The following is a 14544-nucleotide window of genomic DNA, read 5'->3' on the forward strand; positions in this document are numbered from 1 at the left end:
GGGTCTCTATATTCGGATTTCAAGGTAATAGTAGTTGTAATAAAGTTTAAGGAGTCCTACCCTTGCTTGTTTCAAGGCCGGCACGTACGTTTAGACGCACACAATCTGTCAGGTGGATATTAAATTTTGCTATCGTGATCAATCGCGAATGTGAGTATATTCTAAATATAAACAACGCTCATTACACAGAATTTCAGAATTTTAAAGCCTGTACGCTGCAGTATACTGTCATAAATATTAAAAATGGTAAGAATATGCAATACATGTAATACGTATGTTCAATATTTCCTTCGTATGTTCCCTAATGCGTATGTTCCATTTCACGTAAAGAGAATAGCAGTTGCGTCATGTAAAATTGAACATTTAAGCCCAGGATTGAAACCCAGCCTGGGTTAACTCCCTCAGTTCGACGTTTTTACCACCGACGACGAAGTATGAATTTTATGATTAGTATCACATTGCTCAATCCCTTGACGTCCTGCCGCTACGCCTGTACAAGTAGACTTGCAGTAATATGGCGATATCCACACAAATCTGCAGCAAACCACAGATTGAAAATTGCAACGGAGCCTCTCTCACAATGAAGTAACAAGTCTTGAATGTGTCGCCCGACAGCCACATTACTACCATTGTTACACTATAAGGGTTAAGTTAATATTTGAACGACAATCAACATTAAAGTTATTATTTAAACAATTTTCAATATAAAAAAAACCGAAATTAATAATTGTTTTATGTTATATTTGTATGTTACATTTAAAAACTTAAGGCAAAACACCAACATCAGTGGAATAAAAACAGTTAAAGACAAATAATAATAAAATAATTCTTTTAAAAACAAGCTGGTCGCCATTTTGTTTACATTTATATAGTTTGGCGGGAATTCTCAGCCGCCGACCGCGCTTTACCGCACGTGACGTATGGCCTTGGTCATGGAGATTATAATTCAAAATCTCTATGATTGGTTCTCTCCAAGGTCGAACAAAGAGTTCGGTCGACGGATTGGTTGTTTGTTTTAACCAATCACCAACGAGAATTGACTGACTTGTCTGGAGTGTTAGAAATTAGAATTTCGAAGTTCGCAAATTTGCTGCGAATTTTGAAATTTCAGAACTCTTTAGTGCAAAAAAACTCAATATGTTTTGTTGAGAGAGCAATAAAAATGATTTGTCATGAGGTTCTAAGGTCAAATGTAATGCATATTGAATAGACAGATTAGTTACTGAACATTTTCCTCCCTGGGGAGTTAAAACTGTCACCATTTGGACAGAATATTAAAAATAACGAAGCGAATGTACATCAACTATGTGACTTCGCTGCGAATCGAAAGATGCCGAATTTTAATTTAAAAAAATATGACAATGTGTGAAAACTAACCTCATTCCAGATGTGGAGTAATTCTGATAGTTTTTGTAGAACTGTGGCACACCAAGCATTGCTTCGGTAAACACCGCAAGAAATCCAATGACCTCTGTGTACACGGTATATTCAAGAAACAAGAACGTTACGTAGCTACCGATGCAAATGAAGACAATTACAGCATAGAAATAATCCAGGAAAAATGACCACTTCCAAAAATATTTAATTTGAAAATCTAAAGAGAAATACACAAATTATATACATATATGTATAGTATATTTTTTACAGTAAAAAAATTCTAGCTTTCTAGGAACATTTTTTGTCTTTCAACATGTCTTTCAAAGTCAAACTTTTGTCTTTCAATAAAGTCGGTAATATAAATATGTATCACAAATGTAATATCTTGGGCAAACTTCAATTAAAAAAGGTTAGGAAATAACAGTGTGTTCACACATATGAACATTGTCAACCGGCAACCGGGTTTTGCAAGAAGTTAAATGGCATTTGTTGATGTGTTTTCATATATTTTAAATAACGTCAAGGTGATAGGCAACATATTTTAATACCAGCCTCGGTGAGAAAAACATTTTTAAGAGTCAAAATATATGGATATTTCTGCACACCTGCAAATCGTCTTCTTTTTCCAGACAAATTGGATTCTCTGAGCACTTTTGTACAAAGGTGCAACAGCATCAACATGGCGAAGATCATAATGAAACTCTGAGCAAGCAGGGGGAGTTCAAATCTTCTGCCAAACCTTTAAATAAAATCACACTTTATACTACATTCATACTTTTAGGAATTTTGTTTCAGACCAATCAGCAAATTTGTTTACATTTTCAGTAACCCAATCAGAATGCATAGATATTCTAGTTTTGGAAATCATTTTTCCTGGGCACTCGGAATGATTTAATGACTTTGAAACAAAGGAATACGCTATGAAGTGGAAAACAAAGGTAATATGTACCTATTGCAGAATAAATTTTAAGTATTTAACTCAAATTATTACCAGAAAAATATCCTTAATATATTTGCCATTAACAAGGCCAAACAAACATTCAGAGAGAAGCCAGATGCATTTCGTGTCTGGAATATTTCATAGTACTGTGGGATGTATGGTACAACACCACCAAATATCATTGCCCCAGATGACAGCATTGTAAATAATGTTAATAAGTTTACTCCCATAAAATCCTCAGGATGGTGAAAAAAATGTTCCCTGAGACCTTGCGTTGAAGTAGTTGACATGGTTGTCTTCGGAAATAGCTCCATGGTGTTCATCGTTTCAGCTTTGTATTTAATATATTATTTATACGTTTTTGGACTCTTATCTTCTGCCAAAAGGGAATATCTTCAGCAAATAGTGCTATACTCTTATAGATCAGTTGGACTGTCAAGAGTGACACTCTTGAATCTTCAAATACCAAAGGACAAATCCGTTTGTTTGGTTAAATATATATTCTCGCTCGATATCTGATGAATTTGTTCAATCTACCAGTATCAAAAAGACATCTTCATTTATTAAACTGGCAAAAGCCAGTCAGATAAAATTTCACTAAGATAAGCTTAAATTTATTTCTAATCCACAGTTAAAGCACCATGATTTCAAATACTGCGACAGATTTAATATACCGCCATTGCTTATAAGTTATTTCAACGTTGTTCCTTCAAAAACCTCAATAACTTGCCAGTTGCCACGTCAGTATTGTTGGTCTTTTATGCAAAACAACGGCATTGAACCATCAAAAACAATTAGACCCTTTCCCAGCATGTATTAAGACAGGGCTTCACCACTTCCACTAGATTGTCTAGCAACATTCTAGCCATATATTGTTCTAGATTTACCAGACATTTTTGACGTTTTTCTCTTTTGGTTCTTCAACTTTATAAATTTGAATTGTGAAAAATATTTTAAATTGTACAAAACAAACACGAGCCCGCAAACGGGAACGCTGACCAAAGTGGAAACCTCTCAATGAGGATCAATTTATAGAAAGTAAACATAAAATGTCTATTTTTCTATTCACTATGATGTAACTAAGAGCCTTTAGAACATTATATAAACAAGCCATTTCATTTTCTATATCAAGCCAGGTAGTTTATCCGGCTATAGATGACAGATGAATGAGTCCAGGGCACTGCAAACTGTGGTTAGTTGGTTCCATAAAATCCTAGAAAAATTTTTTTTTCAAAAATATCAATTTTCTTGTACAATATCTCTATGCTACAGTACTGTACAATTTATTTAGTTGTATCATACAAAATAAATTACAGTTATTGCCATATCTAAACTAAATACATCTTTATTATACATTTGCATGCTATCTACTGCAACTCTGCTTCTCGTTTGAAGCTTGACGAAACAGGTGGACCTTTGTCCTTGCCGACTTCTTTCTTCAAAACATGAAGAAGTGTTTGAGAGCTCTCTAAGATCTAAAAAAGGCAAAATAATTTTGAACACTTCGGGATATTCTGAAATTCAGGGTTCTTGTAGGATTTGTATTCATAAGTACAAAAGTTGTGTGTATTTGCAATCACAGGCCTTTAATGAGGGTAAGTGTTACGGTCAGGACAAGCGAACAATTTGGCTAAAACAGAATTGCAAGTTATTGCTGGAAGAATTGATGTCAAATATTAGATATTGTATATAAATATTTAGGCAGTAAATTAATCTATTACCTTCATATAAGCAGACTCAGTTTCTGCAATAGTTTTATCATATTCATTTCTAGAAGCAATCTTTTTTGCAAGACTTTCATTGATTCTAGCAAGTCTTTCTGTTAAAATTCTTAAATCATTTTGAATCTTCCCTTTCTCTTCCTCTTCAACTAGAATTTGTTTCTGTAGTTCATCACGTTTGTTACAAAGATCTTCGATGCCTGCAAATAACAAGGGAATTATGCTTTTATTGAAATCATATTGGATAGGTTTAACGATGAATTTGTCTTGAAAGAAAACAAAATTGAGAAAACTATGTAATAACGGTCAATATAATTTGACCACAACATAAACGAAAATATACAAACAACGGAAGTAGACTGTTTATTTCCTGCATTCATTCTGTCGTACTTTTCAGTCTCTAACTATTTACAATACTTAGCAAAAGGCTCCTAGAAACATCCTTTATAAAGTAGACAAAAATTTTTGACATCAAAAGGCTGAAATTCACCCAATTCGGTAAACTTGAAATCCAAATATCAAGCCATCAACTCACATTTGACTAATTCGTTGTTGTAGCTTTGTAGGGCTGCACCTTGCTGAGACATTCCTTTTGGTTGCCAACTTTTGACAACTTACAATAACATTTGAAATAAATTTTTAAAACTGAGAATATATTGAACAATTGATGTTTCCTACTCGATTGATTTTCGGATGCGTTGTTAGGTGACGTCAGTTAAGGTGGCTACCCCGACATCTCCCGCCAATTTCCTGGGCCAATCAGGGATCGTGAAATTCAGCCAATCGGAATAACGTTGTGGCAATAAATGAAATGTACATTAGATACTTTTAGGTACTTTTTGCGCCCTACCAAGCAAATTTAGGGCATGCTCTCCTTGCCCTTGGATAGTTTGTTTTACAAATTGATATTTGATTTCATGTATGATCGCCATAAAAGATGAGTCAACTCTTCTAGGTTGAACTTTATCATATCCCAAACCAAGCAATTTGTAATTTTGCCTTCAGGAAACTATTTTGTCAACCATGGTGACTGGTATGCTCCCCAACAATTTTCTTGCATTGCAAATCATTGGAGAGAAACAACAATATTAACTGGATTAAAAACTAGTTCCTCTTATGTAAACACAGATGTGTAATTTTGAATTCTATACGAAACACAAATGAATATAAATGGTCCTGAAATAACCCCCTTATTAATTAAAACTTTTCAATATAAATATAGAACAATGGAACCTCTCTATAATTTATCGTATATGTTGGGATATAAATTACTGAAATATGTCATAAGCAGACAGGCCGGCTGAAAATACGTTGCTTGTCGGTGATGTCTTATTGTAGAACAAAGTCAAAGACAAGTGACAACACAAAGCTATATTTTCCCTAATTTCCTTGTCTTTGCCACCCAAACACCATCGCCTAAGCGGCGTTCATAACCTTTCTTTTTATATATTTATTGCCGGACAACGCTAACTTACACTCTAACAACTGGCCGTTGTATTTTCCCCAAACGCCTGCCGCACCGGGTTGAAAAGACTTCTCTTCTGAATCACCGGCAGATGTTTCGCTATAAACACTGCCTGAGTCTCGCATTCCTTTTCTCTTGGTCTGCTTCAAATCCATTCACCGAAAATCTGCCCAAAATCGAGTTGCCTATTCCAAAAAAACTGTGAGACTTTGACTTGTAAATCCAACTGCGTTTTCAACTGTTTTTCAGTTCCTGTTCAAATGCTATTTCACTGTCCGCGCAATTTACATAAAATCATTGATTAAAAAACAAATAAACTAATCCCCAAAAAGATCAAAACAGATCTCGTAAGCCACAAGGCACTACGGGTACTTAGCTTTATGACAGCCACTAGTAATAATGTTGACACTTTTTATGGGTTTACAAACTAACCCAATTCACAATTGCTTGATTTTCTTCGTTGCAAAGGAATCTTAAACTACAGTGTAATATAATCGGTCAATTATGGTTTTCACAGTAGCATTTTCCTAGTGGTGTTTGAAATACGTATCAGCACTTTATTGCTGTTTTAATAGTTCTGTTGACAGTGTCCAAAATTGCTCAGCACTTAACCAATGAGATTGCAGACATGCCGCTACAGTTCCACACAATTATAACAATACGTAGCCCAGAAATCTGTTTGTACTCAGCCTTCGATTACATTGTTTACGCGCGCGGTCAGCTTCTACTCTCTGTACTAATTACTCTACTAATTACTGTAGTAATTACTATGTATCAAAATATAATAGAGTAATTAGTACAGACAGTAGAAGCTGACCGCGCGCGTAAACAATGTAATCGAAGACTGAGTACAAACAGGTTTCTGGGCTACCTATGTTATAACTTCTTGATTTTGAATTGACGTAACTATAACCGAACGCACACCGGAGAAAAAATCAGTTGCACTTTTTTTTACTTGGGGCAAGCTGAGTTGTGACGTAGAAAAGAGCCATGAATGGCTTTGCATCAACAGTAAAAATACGAGCTAGTTTGAGTAGTTTCACGAGTAGTTTCACTTAGTTAGCTACTGCATGATCAGCTGGCATTCTTCGAATTAGGGTAAGGACGCCTTAGTTTCTGTCTTGTTTTCCGTGTTTTTTGTTTCTGTTGTTTACTCTGCGCCAAAAGTGGATGTTTGCCATGGAACACGACAGGTCTTGTCTTGTTTTCACTTGCACTGTCGTCCATCAGTTTTAATTTTGCTTCAATTGCTTTGATTTTATCATTGTGACTGCATGAAGTAAAAGTTTAAAGTTTTAGTAGAAATCATGACAGTTTAATCAATCAGGCCTCTGTCCAGGTGAATTTCAGGCAATGTCCAGAAAAGAGTTTTTTTTAAATTCAAACATACCTCAAGGCATTGCCAGGTCTTTTTTGTGCACTATGGCCACTATTATCATTTTTCGTAGGATGATCCACTCCCTTGCCACATTTCACAGTCTCCTCTGCCCAACGTACTTGCAGAGCTTGAGACAGGATGATTTTTCCATTTAGTTTTTTCAAAGCAAGCTCTGCATTCTGTGTAAGGGAAATGTTTTCTAAAGATTTCATTTCAATAAAGGAAGATACAGAAAAACTGCACAAAGACTACATCATTGACTAAATACTATTTGCTTCTTGTAAAGGGCATAGAGAATGTATTTTGAAAGCTACATGCAAGGCCGTAGCAGGACCACTTAATTGGGGGGGGGGGGTTGTACATTCATGTTTATATACCGTAGGAACAATAGCGTACAAAAGAAATCAGTTGGGCACAGGGCAAATATGTGATATGCATTAGGTCTGCCCACTGATATTATATAAGCCTGGATGAGTAATAATGATAGTTTATAACTAACCTCTTTATTTTTGTACTCAACAAAACAATATGTCCTCGGCTCTCCCTTGTGAGGACCCACAGTATGAAATAAATATTCAAAATTTTCAACTTCCCCGTAACACTGAATAATCTTTAGTAAGTTATACCTACAAAAAACACTCGTGTTCAGGATCTTGCAAAGGTCATGTACTCCTGTTTATGACATACTATTTATAATTATTCACATTTCTTTAAAAAAGCTATACATCACGCACTCTGTGAGCCTTTTATCTAAGTTGCCAATCCATAATTTCTTTTCAGAAGTCGTCTTTGGATTTGTTGCCATGAAATATTTCACAATAATAAAATTACTGTTAACTTTTCTTCACAGTAATAAAGCTGGCCGTTTTTGTTTATGGTTCCCAGGCCACTCAGCCACGAAATCCAATATGGCGGACGAAAATAACGAGAAAAGAAGAGAAAAAGTGAGAAAAGACGAAGGCTTGGAAAGGGAACGTCGCCGATCGAGAAATAGATCGAAAGATGGACATGTAAAGGTACCGAGCTTGTATTAGGCACAATATATGCACTTACTTTAATGTATTGCTTTGTTAAAATGCGATAAAAGATGTTATATCATTTATTTGTAAACAATTGTTGCCTTACACAGAAGACGAAGGGAAAAATAGAAAAAAGAAAATCACGAAAGAGATCACACAGTGAATCTGAAACAGATTATAGGTATAATTCATAAGTTCATTCTCCTATTAGCTTTATATAACCTTTGTTACACGACACATTCTATTGGTTCTATATCATGTATGAACTATGACCTCGCCAAAGCAGTTAAAACTTAAACACTTATGATGACTTGAGTCACTTGACAATGTATTTTTCTGTCATTATGCATGTTTTGTTATAGTTCATCATCAACTTCATCAAGCAATTCAGAACAAAAAAAGGCCAAGAGAAATAAGAGGGCACATAAAAGAAGTTCAAGCAGTTCATGTAGCAGTAGCTCATCACCTGAAAACAATAAAAAACGAATGAAAAGGAAGAAGAAACACAAGAAAAGATCGAGTAGTTCTGACAGTTGCTCATCCTCATCAGATAGCGATGAAAAACATTCAAAATCCAGACATAAGAAAAGCAAGAAAAAGCTTAAGAAAGAAGTAGCTACATATGAAAATAATGATATGAAATTGTGAAAAGCTCGATGTTTATAATACATCTTTATATGTTTTCATTGTATCTTTCCACTTATAGAAGAAAAACAAGTCAAAGAAGAAATTGAAAAAGCGGAAACACCAAGGCGCAGTTGATCAGAACAAGTATGGCGCGTACGGAATCCTGCGGGAAAGTGACTTGTTCGTCAAACAACAGGAGTTTTATTGTTGGCTTCAAGAGGTCAAAAACGTCAATTCAGAAACGTTGCCAAAATTCGAAGCCCGAAAATTGTTCGAGGATTACATGGAAGATTATAATACAGCAACTTTACCACATAAAAAGTGCGTTCAAATTTGAAAAACAAGCGTAATATGTCGTCTTATGTGACCATTAACATTCCCAAGCACCCCCGCGCGCTTAGCACTTTCTCCGTGAAGTACTTTAAAGAGCCTGGGAACGAGGCTGATTAACATTATAGCGCGACCGATAAAGTTAGCGAAAATGACGATGTCACGAAATTACGTCACTTTCACCGAGCACATTTCAGCCAAGTCGGTGGTAATTCCATGTTCCAGGACCAACCGAATGAATCCTAACTTTAATCCTAACCTAACTACTAACCCTAAAGGATTAGATTAAGAGGATTAAATTCGTGGATTCTGGATATGGAATTATTAGTACTGCCAGGTAGACCACAAAGACGCGGAATAAAACACATCACCAGATGTATCACCCTTTTGGAAACTTGCCTGGTGTTTATCTTTCATTCAAATAATTCAATTTTCCCAACTGCATGTTCGTCCTCTTCAGGTACTATGATCTTGAAAAATGGGAGGCAAAACGGCAAAAAAAGAGTGAATTAAAAGCCCTGAAAAAAGCAAGAGAAACATCATTCTCGATTGTTGATGACGAAAAACGACACGAACTGCTGCATCGTAGAGTGGACACAAATAAATACGGTATTGTTAAGCCCGGTTAGCCTTACAGCTGGGTCTAATATTTTTTTACCATCCTTATCGATGCATTTCTTTGCAACTTGCAAGTACGCAAAGACGACTGGAGGCTAGTCTGAAATGGTGACATATAAAGCATAAAACCCACAGTTCCCGAACAGAATATTACTCTGATAAATAATTTACCTTATTTAGCTGGACCAAGTCGACAACAGCTTCTAGAAATGCAACAAGAGTTGAGGCGGAGACAAGACGAAGAATACAGAAAAAAGGCTGGAATTTCGTAGCATATTCAGATTGCTCTCATTTGGCAGAAATCGACGACTTTCGTGAACGAATTTCGCAAGCACGTCCTCAGTTCTGGCTTTTGATGTGTGCCAACAAGAAACTCAACAATCACGAGTTTATAAAATGACCATAAAATAACGAATGACAATACTTGAACTTGTACAAACTAAATTCAACGCAACGATATACTCCGTACCACATAGCGTCGATATATTTGAAATTCAAGGCCCGTTTCATCCGTACTTCACATGCCGTAAGGTTATTTACAAATATTTGACGTATGAAACGGGCTTAACTAACTAAACTAAGGGAACTCGATATATCAATTGAGTATTATGTACATTGTATTGCCTCTTGATCAAGAGATTATTAAACTCGCTGATCTCTAGATGTTTAACTGGAGGAAACGTCGCCTTAGAACCGGGCAGGTTTTGCCGCGCGTAATTTGTTCAACAACATTTGTAAAACAATATCCTGCGTTTAACAGATGTGAATACTATTTAAAAAAAATTCACAGAATTTGTAAAATTTCTTGTTATATGAGACCAGAGGACAACAGAAATGTAAGCAAAAGCAATGATTTTGCCCAGCGAATTCGGACTATTTTCGATGCGCGTAAACCTTCATAACAATAGCACGTCTCTAGGGAAAAATTTGCCCCTAGCTGGATCTCTGTTCCCAACCGATTTCGGCCTATCACAGTCAATTACTCCATGTTCTTATAGACTGATCAACGATTCAATCGTCATTTTCTACCACAACTGACTTCCATAAACGTGGTCTATTTGAAAACAAAGGCTTGTACATTTTGTTCCCAGCAGCTTTTTCTACGACACGCTTTTCCGAAACGACTTTCTTTCTCTTGGTGAAAAAAAAGCTTTCGGTTTCTGTGCCGCTGAAGTAATACACTGGAGGGGTAATACACGATGATGGTACCCTCGGTACCGATTTCGATGCCACCTTTCCTTGGGTTGTATGGAATGAGTGTATACCAGGTGTTAGTACCCTCGGTGTTGCATCCGATGTTACCACCTTTGGTATCGATTTCGATGTCACCTTTCCTTGGGTTGTATGGAATGAATGTATATTAAATGTTGGTATCCTCGGTGTTGCATCCGATGATACCACCCTTGGTATCGATTTCGATGTTTCCTTTCCTTGGGTTGTATGGAATGATGGTATATTATATGTTGGTACCCTCGGTGTTGCATCCGATGATACCACCCTAGGTATCGATTTCGATGTTACCTTTCCTTGGGTTGTATGGAATGATGGTATATTAGATGTTGGTACCCTCGGTGTTGTATCCGATGTTACCACCCTTGATATAGGTGGGGGGGAAGCGTGTACGCTTGACGCCACGTGCGATGACGGTGAGAGGTTGATTTTAATTGCCTTTGGAGTGCTTGTAGTTTGAAAACCGTTCAAACCTAATTTTCGCTCATCGTGCAACCCTTGTGCGAAACAATCCTCCAAATATACTCTCAGCGACTTCATCTTTTCAGGTCTCGCGCCGCTGAAGGGCTTGCAAATGTTTGAGCTATCGCTAAAATGCGATTGTAAATCTTTTTTGGTCCTATCCTGAAATTTCTCGGAGGTTCTTTGATAATCTTTGTTTTGATCATTTAATATATCCATAAACGTTTGGTCAGTACCAGTGGAGACGTTCTCAACATTTCGTTGAACGTTTCTCTCAAAACGCATCCGTTTAGCCTGGTGTTGATCGATTTCCCTGCTGGCTGAGTGCTTGCCATTCAATGTCCTCAAACACGATTTATTTCCAGAGGTCTCCTGAACTCTCGTATCGGACTCACCAGCCCTTCTCTGTAATGGGCGCTTCGTATTTGAGTTGTTGTTTCTATAATAAAATTCTTTTGTTGCCTTTTGTTTTTTTGGCTTTTTGTTTAGCCATGAACCATACGTTTCAGCCAACTTTTTACCACGTTTCCTCTTGTTCTGTGGCCTCTGACTCTTATGAAAAGCCCTGTTTCTGTTTCGTGGAAGAAAACAAGGAACCCGACCAGAATACACAAATATGGAAAACAGTAAAGAAAAAAAAATATTGCATATTGGAAATCAATAAAAGCAATGAAAGTGATGAAGATATAATCTATTTGCAATATGAGGTTTTGTTAATATACCTGAATTACTAAGCTATGTAAGCTATTTAGAAACAAAGTGAATTCATTTTTATTTAAAGGATACTTCTTGATGTATAAATGTGGGTTTCTTTGAATGTCCCATAGCTTGTCAACAACGAGGGCTAAGTATGACTCATTTTTTACTTTTTCATTACTATTTGGTGTGAATAAGTTTTGTTCGTCATAGTTGACAGGAGAAAATATTGGAGCAACTGTAACAGATAGTTAGAAGGTTGAACTATGAGTATGAAGATTAAACTACCTTGCCAGTTTGATAACCAAAAATGAGCTGTATTTTTCATCACTGTATCATACCTGTATTGTTTTCTGCCTGATTCTTTCTCCTCCGACGAAATCGCTGTCGGATTTTTCGCTTCACGTCAGCTCTAAGTTGCTCTTTTTTGCGCGGTTCTTTTGGTCCACCCTTTTCCAAAAGTCTTAAACATACAAAACAAAATCAATAGCCTTTCCAGTTTCCGGATAAACAGATATTTTGCAAAAATATTGACAAAGTATGGCCGTATATACGATAAATTTACTTACAAATTTATACCAGGAGAAAATTCGTCCATGTTTTTTGTTTTGTAGCCCGTTGTATTTCTGGTACGCGGTATTCATACAAAGCTTCCACTTTAAAGCAATTCTAACAATTCTGGCAATTCTTTTTAGCAAATTTTGACTATACGGTGACTTATATGTTATATGTCACTATTAAAACTTTAACGAACATATATAAACTGATTATAAACAGATTTTATAGTCGAACAGTTGTTGCTACAAATGCCACAGCTGAAATCAAACGCCGTCCGAGTCCAAAGAAACTCCAAGCCACCAAAAATGAAAATTATTTGTGATTTTATATCACTTTTAATTTCTCCTCTATTAAGATAGTAGGCCATCATTTCTCAACCATTCATCGGTGTTATAATTTAAACCAACTAAGATGAATATCTGTTTGATAACAAACTGTAGTATAAATTTCTCATAATAAAAAAGCAGTCAAAAATCTTCCATCTTTCCAAGGAAACTCTTTGGGAATATAGTGGATAGCATGTTACCGTCAAGCGCAAATAAGGCATTTTTTTATTATTTATTTTTTATATAACAATTTTATTTTCTATTGTAATGCCTTGTTTATTATTTTTGTGAATACAGTATGCGTATGAAATGGATCCAAAACACAGTACATTTTCTGAGACTGTTTTGCTAAAAAACCTTTCGGAAATCGAGGAAATAGCCGAAGAAATATTGGCTGACAAGGAACAAGTATAACAGCACTCATCGTAATAATATTAATCCTTGTGTTTCCATATTACACTTTGTATTTTGTAATAAAATTTTTGGTAACATTTCATTTTGAATTTAATATTTGTAGATTAAAAACCTTGATCAGAGGCGAAATACCAATAGGGAAGCTTTGACTGCCTTAAGGAAATGCAAAGGTGTTTTACTTAACTTTCACAATGAGAAATCTTATTCAGTATTCGCAATATTAGTACATCTGACATTAATTTCCGTAAATTGAAAAGTTATGATATAAAGTATTAAAGTATATGTCTTTACCCAGTTGACCCAAACCCTGACTTTAACCCAAAAACATAGTATCTGTAAACTGGTTTATAAAATAAGAATAATTTATTAATCAATATTAGATGAACCCAGTTCCAAAAAGTCCTGGATGTGCTTAGGAGGCATGTTTATCAAATACCCAACTGATAGTATCTCAGATATGCTGTTAAAAGGTGAGCATTCATATGGGTAGACTAATAATAGCCATGAATGTGACAATAGTACTGCTGTTCTTCTCTAGCTGGACAGCTATGGGCAGATTTTGAGTTAATAGCATTTATTGATTGTATTATGTAGATCAAAAAGAATTAGAGACAGAAATAAAAAATGTTAGAGATGATCTGAAGGCCAAGGTCTCAAAGTTGCATCAACTTGAAGGTTGAAGTTCACTAATGAATTGTAAATTTGAAACTAATATTTTTCAACTTAGCATCAAATGTGGTATAACAACCGCCTAAAATAGACAAAACACTTCTCGACGTTTCGACCTGAGGGAGGGACTAACTCTCCTGACAAAGGCCCTCAGGTCGAAACGTCAAGAAGTGTTTTGTCTATTTTAGGCAGTTGTTATACAACATTTGATGCTAAGTTGTTTGCAGACGCTGCCACGCTGCTCCCTGATTATATTGGAACTTATCTAATATGTTTCAACCTACTTTCCATTCTCTTCTAAATTACATTCTCATGAACCTCTTCAGAAATGTAGGTGTTTTGACTAAAAGCCTATGTAATACCCCATACACCTCTCGCCCTCTGGTGGATGTTGTTACGTTGTTATTGAAAGTTGCTTTTCCTTATTCCCTTCAGGTAACCAACTGCCAAAAGGTTTTGATCTCACAGCACTGGATAAAGAAGAACTATCCAAATTCACTGCATTTCAACAGTGACAAGCAAAACATTGATGCAGTTGAAATATTGTTACCCCTCACAAAAGTTGTCACAGTTCTCCCAGTCTAGAAAATTATAGCATGATACTTACCGAGCCAGTACTTCTAGTACCGGGTCCAAGTCACTGACCTATACTAGAATAGGACAGTTATTATGAAATGATCAACATATTTTTATATGCAAAGTTAGATCATAATA

At 35.9% G+C, this 14544-nt stretch overlaps 4 protein-coding genes and 1 long non-coding RNA gene across 7 annotated transcripts; 2 read left to right on the forward strand and 3 right to left on the reverse strand.

Moving 5' to 3' along the window:
• Positions 1-102: 102 nt before the first annotated feature.
• Positions 103-3286, reverse strand: LOC114517226 (PQ-loop repeat-containing protein 1-like). The gene is made up of 5 exons (XM_028536882.1): positions 2746-3286; positions 2369-2707; positions 1983-2116; positions 1378-1594; positions 103-637 (listed from the first exon to the last, which is right to left on the reverse strand). Exons 2-5 carry the CDS (start codon positions 2638-2640, stop codon positions 463-465), a joined length of 798 nt encoding a protein of 265 aa, XP_028392683.1. The 5' UTR covers positions 2641-2707; positions 2746-3286; the 3' UTR covers positions 103-462.
• Positions 3287-3356: 70 nt separating this feature from the next.
• Positions 3357-7736, reverse strand: LOC114517228 (Sjoegren syndrome nuclear autoantigen 1 homolog). Of its 3 annotated transcripts, XR_003686362.1 has the most exons (5): positions 7616-7736; positions 7381-7507; positions 6894-7060; positions 5514-6773; positions 4150-4238 (listed from the first exon to the last, which is right to left on the reverse strand). XR_003686362.1 is itself a non-coding variant. In XM_028536883.1 (3 exons), the coding sequence occupies exons 1-3, from the start codon at positions 5656-5658 to the stop codon at positions 3685-3687; spliced, it is 453 nt and encodes a 150-aa protein (XP_028392684.1). In that variant the 5' UTR covers positions 5659-6581; the 3' UTR covers positions 3357-3684. The 3 variants fall into 3 exon arrangements, 2 of the variants coding, with proteins under 2 accessions (XP_028392684.1, XP_028392685.1); XM_028536883.1 differs by lacking the exons at positions 6894-7060; positions 7381-7507; positions 7616-7736 and adding an exon at positions 3357-3792 and having other exon boundaries at positions 4039-4238; positions 5514-6581; XM_028536884.1 differs by lacking the exons at positions 5514-6773; positions 6894-7060; positions 7381-7507; positions 7616-7736 and adding exons at positions 3371-3792; positions 4574-5073 and having other exon boundaries at positions 4039-4238.
• Positions 7737-7789: 53 nt separating this feature from the next.
• LOC114517346 (protein FAM133B-like) lies at positions 7790-9943 on the forward strand. The gene is made up of 6 exons (XM_028537040.1): positions 7790-7897; positions 8011-8081; positions 8263-8512; positions 8607-8848; positions 9318-9466; positions 9656-9943. Exons 1-6 carry the CDS (start codon positions 7790-7792, stop codon positions 9745-9747), a joined length of 912 nt encoding a protein of 303 aa, XP_028392841.1. The 3' UTR covers positions 9748-9943.
• A 2016-nt stretch (positions 9944-11959) lies between these two features.
• On the reverse strand, positions 11960-12490 carry LOC114517347. The gene is made up of 3 exons (XR_003686374.1): positions 12433-12490; positions 12205-12326; positions 11960-12101 (listed from the first exon to the last, which is right to left on the reverse strand). It is a non-coding gene; the product is annotated as an uncharacterized LOC114517347 (long non-coding RNA).
• Positions 12491-12972: 482 nt separating this feature from the next.
• Positions 12973-14366, forward strand: LOC114517077 (p53 and DNA damage-regulated protein 1-like). Its single transcript, XM_028536721.1, has 5 exons — positions 12973-13155; positions 13265-13331; positions 13542-13631; positions 13756-13836; positions 14266-14366. Exons 1-5 carry the CDS (start codon positions 13057-13059, stop codon positions 14343-14345), a joined length of 417 nt encoding a protein of 138 aa, XP_028392522.1. The 5' UTR covers positions 12973-13056; the 3' UTR covers positions 14346-14366.
• The last annotated feature ends 178 nt before the right edge of the window (positions 14367-14544 follow it).

This window comes from Dendronephthya gigantea, unplaced genomic scaffold (genome assembly GCF_004324835.1).
Source record: "Dendronephthya gigantea isolate DGI-Jeju-01 unplaced genomic scaffold, DenGig_1.0 000007F, whole genome shotgun sequence".
In the NCBI taxonomy this organism is placed as follows: Eukaryota; Metazoa; Cnidaria; class Anthozoa; order Malacalcyonacea; family Nephtheidae; genus Dendronephthya; species Dendronephthya gigantea.